At 37.8% G+C, this 4,893-nt stretch overlaps 1 protein-coding gene across 1 annotated transcript in view; it reads right to left on the reverse strand.

Moving 5' to 3' along the window:
* Window positions 1-2,470: 2,470 nt before the first annotated feature.
* Window positions 2,471-4,893, reverse strand: part of LOC144959575 (multidrug resistance-associated protein 1-like) — a 25,334-nt gene continuing 22,911 nt past the window's right edge. Inside the window, exon 11 of the mRNA XM_078892195.1 lies at window positions 2,471-2,482. Within this exon, the coding sequence (XP_078748321.1) occupies window positions 2,471-2,482 (12 nt within the window). The remainder of the gene's footprint in view (window positions 2,483-4,893) is intronic.

The following is a 4,893-nucleotide window of genomic DNA, read 5'->3' on the forward strand; positions in this document are numbered from 1 at the left end:
GACAGAGCCGAGAAGGTAAATCAATTTTGGTCTCTGCAATCTCTCCCTTTTACACAGAAAATTATGAGAACCTAATCTAATTATGGAATGGCCAATCGAATTACTTTTTCTTTAACCTTCTCCTTACCAGCTAGTTTCAGAATTTTCCCCCAAAACTTCATACTCCTCCAACACAAAAATATATTTTTCAAACAGATTAGCAAAGAGTATATTCTATATTTTGTTCAGAGAAATGAGCTCCTCAACACAATATCACGTTTTTATGGCTATAACTATAACACATTGAATCAGACTAAGAAAATTGTTGGCTGCAACGGAACGAATGTGACGATTTTCCAATGGGCGGTAAGGAGAGGGTTAATCTCGAACATGTAGCGTACAGATTTTTCATTGTCCAAATGTTTATAAATTCAATGATAGCTAGTGGATCTTATTTCCTCTTTAGAATTTTTCGCTAAGGCGTTGACTGAAAATATACCAAAATGTGTTCTCATTTTCAACGTATAGATTAACCCAGACATATCCAAAACCATATTTACACAACATTCCTTTAATAAATGTTACCCAGTTAGTACAAGAGCTTTTCTCTGTAGCCTGTGTTAATAATTTATTACAAGTTATTTTGGCTGAATCATTTTCTTGTAGTTTTAAAATTTTAAACCAGTATTTAATTACTTTTATTAATCTCCATAAATACCATGTGTAAGCTTGAACATTTATAGTCTGGTTAATTAGTGAGAATTACTTGTAAACATGGATGGCAAAAACAAAGACAATAACTCAGACTTAAGTGACGTCAACTTCATTCTATCTATAAAGAGAGACTTTATAATATAGACTGTATCACCCCACTGAAATTTGAACCTATGAAAACTCGAGTCATATTACAAATAAGCATATGGCCGAGAGGATGTTTACGCATCATCGGATTTTTAAAAATTTTGACACTCTCGAAATTTCTTGTCTCTATATTTCAGTTTCGGGTGACACCGTGGCCTTCAAAAATCCATAGCCTGTCTCTGACCAATAACTGGCTTCAAAAGATGTCTTTGGCCACAAAAGAAAACAAATCGTGAGTTGTATTAAACAGGTTAACCAATCGGATCACTTGTTTCCTTGAGCACTGCTAACGACAACTTACTAGGCGGCCCACGAACCTTAAAAGTGAGGTCAAAATATGGGACTTAGTGGGTTTGAGTGTCAGGCTATAAGTTAACTAAAACTAAGGTGACACATTGGTTTGTGTTATGTTTCGTGTCATCTTGCGGGCAGATGTTGTATTACATTTAAACGAATAGTATCTACATGTGAAATATAAAGGATGGTCTTGCATCTTGTCGCGTTCTATAAGTTATGTGTTGCTGTTGGTCAGGGACCATTTGTAAAACGCTTTGAGCACGTTAAATGGGAATTGCGCTATATGAAAAAAGCTCAAGCTCAAGTAAAATGCATTTTGTCGCCCCGGGTTCAATCCTTCTTATTATACTACTTTGAGTGGGCTGATGACATATGCTATCTCTGACCTGTAAAAAAAACAACTTTGTATGTCCTTTTACCGAAATTTATCGAAACACACCAAACTCTGCGGCTATGTGGTCTTGTGTCCTGGGTTTGAGCCTCGCTCGGCGCATAGTTGAGTCCTTGAAAAAGGCTCTTTACTCACATTCTCTCACCGTACTCAGGTGTAAAGTGAGTACACGGTAGTTAACAACAGTGTCCCTGTCCGAAAAAAATTGCAACTTCGCCTAACAGGCGTCATGTCTCGTTCTATATGTAAAGCATTGCTGTTGGCCAGGGTCCCCTGTAAATATTGCGCTCTATAAAAGCTCGATTTTTAAATATTTTTTTTTAAAACTCACCAAATACTCATCGAAACTCATCATAAACTCACCAAAGTTTTTATGGGGTTTTTTTCAGTGAGTTTTGGTGAGTGAATGGTGAATTTCTGTGCGTTTTGGTGAGTTTATAGTGAGTTTTTGTTAGTCTATAGTGATAATTTTCTGTGATTTTCAGTGAGTTTATGGTTAGTTATGTGATTGTTGGTGAGTTTATGGTGAGTTTCTGAGAGTTTTGATGAGTTTCGGTAAAAAGTCATGCACAAAATTGGTATATGTCATTATTTTTTACCTGCTAAAATTAAACTCCAAGACAGTTGAAGAAGAACAGAACACACAATCTAATCAGACCGGAATGAAAATGGATAAATTCTTGTGAATCTCCAGTACTGGTTTCAAGACACCGCCGCTACGCACCGCTCAGTACAGCAAAACACAGCACCACGCGTGGGCAAAGGGAAGCAACTCTCTTGATATGCCCCTTTACACTTCACTGCCCCTTATTTCAAAGACGACAGATAGGTTTTGAATTATAAAAAGAAAACAAAAAAACAGGTTATCTCCCTTCTCATTACCATAAAAGGCAGTTAAATGTTATTATCTCCCTTTTACATACATCATAAATAGAAGAATGTCTATTGTTGACACTGAAAGATTGTCAAAGACACATTATCGTTAAATTGTATTGTGATTTTAGGAAGTAACACAAAACACAGCCGAGTAATTTATCGTTCAAGATGATAACAATGTCTTGCTTCGTTGCGTGCGTGCGTGCGTGCGTTCGCGCGCCCACCTCAGTTCCTCTCTCACCCCCCACTCTACCTTTCAAACGCACCCCAAAATCCTTTGGAAAAAGTGTTGCTTTTGGCCTCATCTTGCTAGCCCTCCAACCCCCCCCCCCCCCCCTCTCTCCTCTCTCTCTCCTCTCTCTTCTCTCTCTCTCTCTCTTCTTTCTTTCTTTCTTTCTCTTCTATCTCTCTCTCTCTCTCTCTCTCTCTCTCTCTCTCTCTCTCTCTCTCTCTCTCTCTCTCTCTCTCTCTCTCTCTCTCTCTCTCTCTCTCTCTCTCTCTCTCTCTCTCTCTCTCTTTGCACCCCAACCCCCAACCCCTCTCTTCATCCCCCTCCCCCACCCCTATAGACTAGTGACTGCCAAGTGGACCGTGGATTGTGATTCATAACTTCGTTTTTTTTAAAATAAAAGAAGAAAAATGCGACATCGCCTCTCTCTTCCAACTGATGCTATGCGCTTAGACAAAATACGCACAACATCCGTCAGCCTGATAACAGGTGCCACCATACAAAATGATGTGTAACCTTTAAAGTTTATAAATATAACGAAATTGACGTCACTCAGGTCTTTGTTATTGCTTTTTGCCATCCGTGTTTATGAGTAATTATCACTAAGCTGTATTAACCTGACGATAGATAGTATGCGCTTGAATTTCTTAGCCAAGCGCATGCTATCTATATAAAAGCTCAATTATATATTTACTAAAACTATTACATCAGACACTGTATCAGATAAGGAAAAAAATACTTTATGATGTATGCCATAATTTTATAAATAACTGATCAGATTACACACCATGTGTACACTCATTTCATCACATGATTGACAGCATGCAGCACAATGAACCACCCGTTGTGTTGATAAACTTGATTACATTCAGACAACTTTAAAGGGGATGATGAAAATTGGTTCCTCCGCATTACACCCTTAACAAGGCAAAGGATCCTAATAGTGCAGGAAAGAAGTTGTGACGTCAGTCTTCTCTCCCTCTCTCTCTCTCTCTCTCTCTCTCTCTCTCTCTCTTTCTCTCTCTCTCTTTCTCTCTCTCTATCTACCTCTCTCTCTCACACACACACACACACACACTCTCTCTCTCTCTTTATCTCTCTCACTCTCTCTCTTTATCTTTCTCTCTCTCTTTTATCTTTCTCTCTCTCTCTATTTCTCTCTCTCTTATCTTACTCTCTCGCTCTATCTCGCTCTATCTATCTATCTATCTATCTTTTCTCTCTCTCTCTCTCTATCTCTCTCTCCTTCTCTCTCTCTCTCTCCTTCTCTCTCTCTCTCTCTCTCTCTCTCTCTCTGAGTGGCCTTGAGCAAGTCACCTCGCCAAGCTCAATTTGCGGCGCTGCACTACGGCTGAAGCCTGGGTTATTCCAATATTCCCTTGGAATAGACCCTAGAGACAAATTTCTACTATATTATGAATAAAGGGAATTTATTTTTTTAATTTATTTTACTCTTAGAATTACAGCGCGCGCAAAAAGTGCGAGAATGGATTATCGTTATTGACGACCAGCATTTTTTTTCGTTAGAAAATAAAATGCCATCACCCTAACACCAGAAGACCATTACACAAGGTGTGTATGCAGTCCTCCAGAACAGTGGTTTTACACTTTCAATGATATTGGAACCTGTTTTTATACAAACCAATCCGAAAGCCCATTTCTAGATAGACCATGATATGTCAAATTAAAATTCTCGTAATACATTCACAAAGAGAATTAACCAGTAGATCTTTGACCAATCAAAACATGGGATTTATGACATACCTACACACGTGCTACGACAAACATAGTTGGTTGTTCATAAGCAATAAAATCATCCTCTCTCTCTCTCAACATTGTTATTATTTTTATAACCGCCAAATGAGTAACTAGTTATCACACCATTGTTTCCATCATATTCTAAACGTTTAACTCACTCATCCCTAACATCGACTATATCCGTAGTATACCCAGAGTTACTTTTACCCCATGCCTATTTATTACATTTTTCTGAGACAAATTATTGTCGTACTATCAAAGCTAGTGTTTTTTTTTAGTTTTTACATGTTAATGATAGTTGAATAAAACTATCTATGTACATGCCCATTTTTAATACATTTTTTTCTAATTTGAAAAAAAGCAAAAATCTCTAGGGTTGAGTGAGTTCAGTTTACACATAGATTTCTGTGTTGGTTCTATTGATCATGATAGAACAATGGGCAGTTTACTAAAAACCTGTGGAGTTCGCTATGTTTACCAATCACTGCCATTGTTTACATTA

The sequence above is a fragment of the Berghia stephanieae genome, chromosome 14, assembly GCF_034508935.2.
Source record: "Berghia stephanieae isolate SIO BIC M18660-M18661 chromosome 14, UCSD_Bste_1.3, whole genome shotgun sequence".
Classification (NCBI taxonomy): domain Eukaryota; kingdom Metazoa; phylum Mollusca; class Gastropoda; order Nudibranchia; family Aeolidiidae; genus Berghia; species Berghia stephanieae.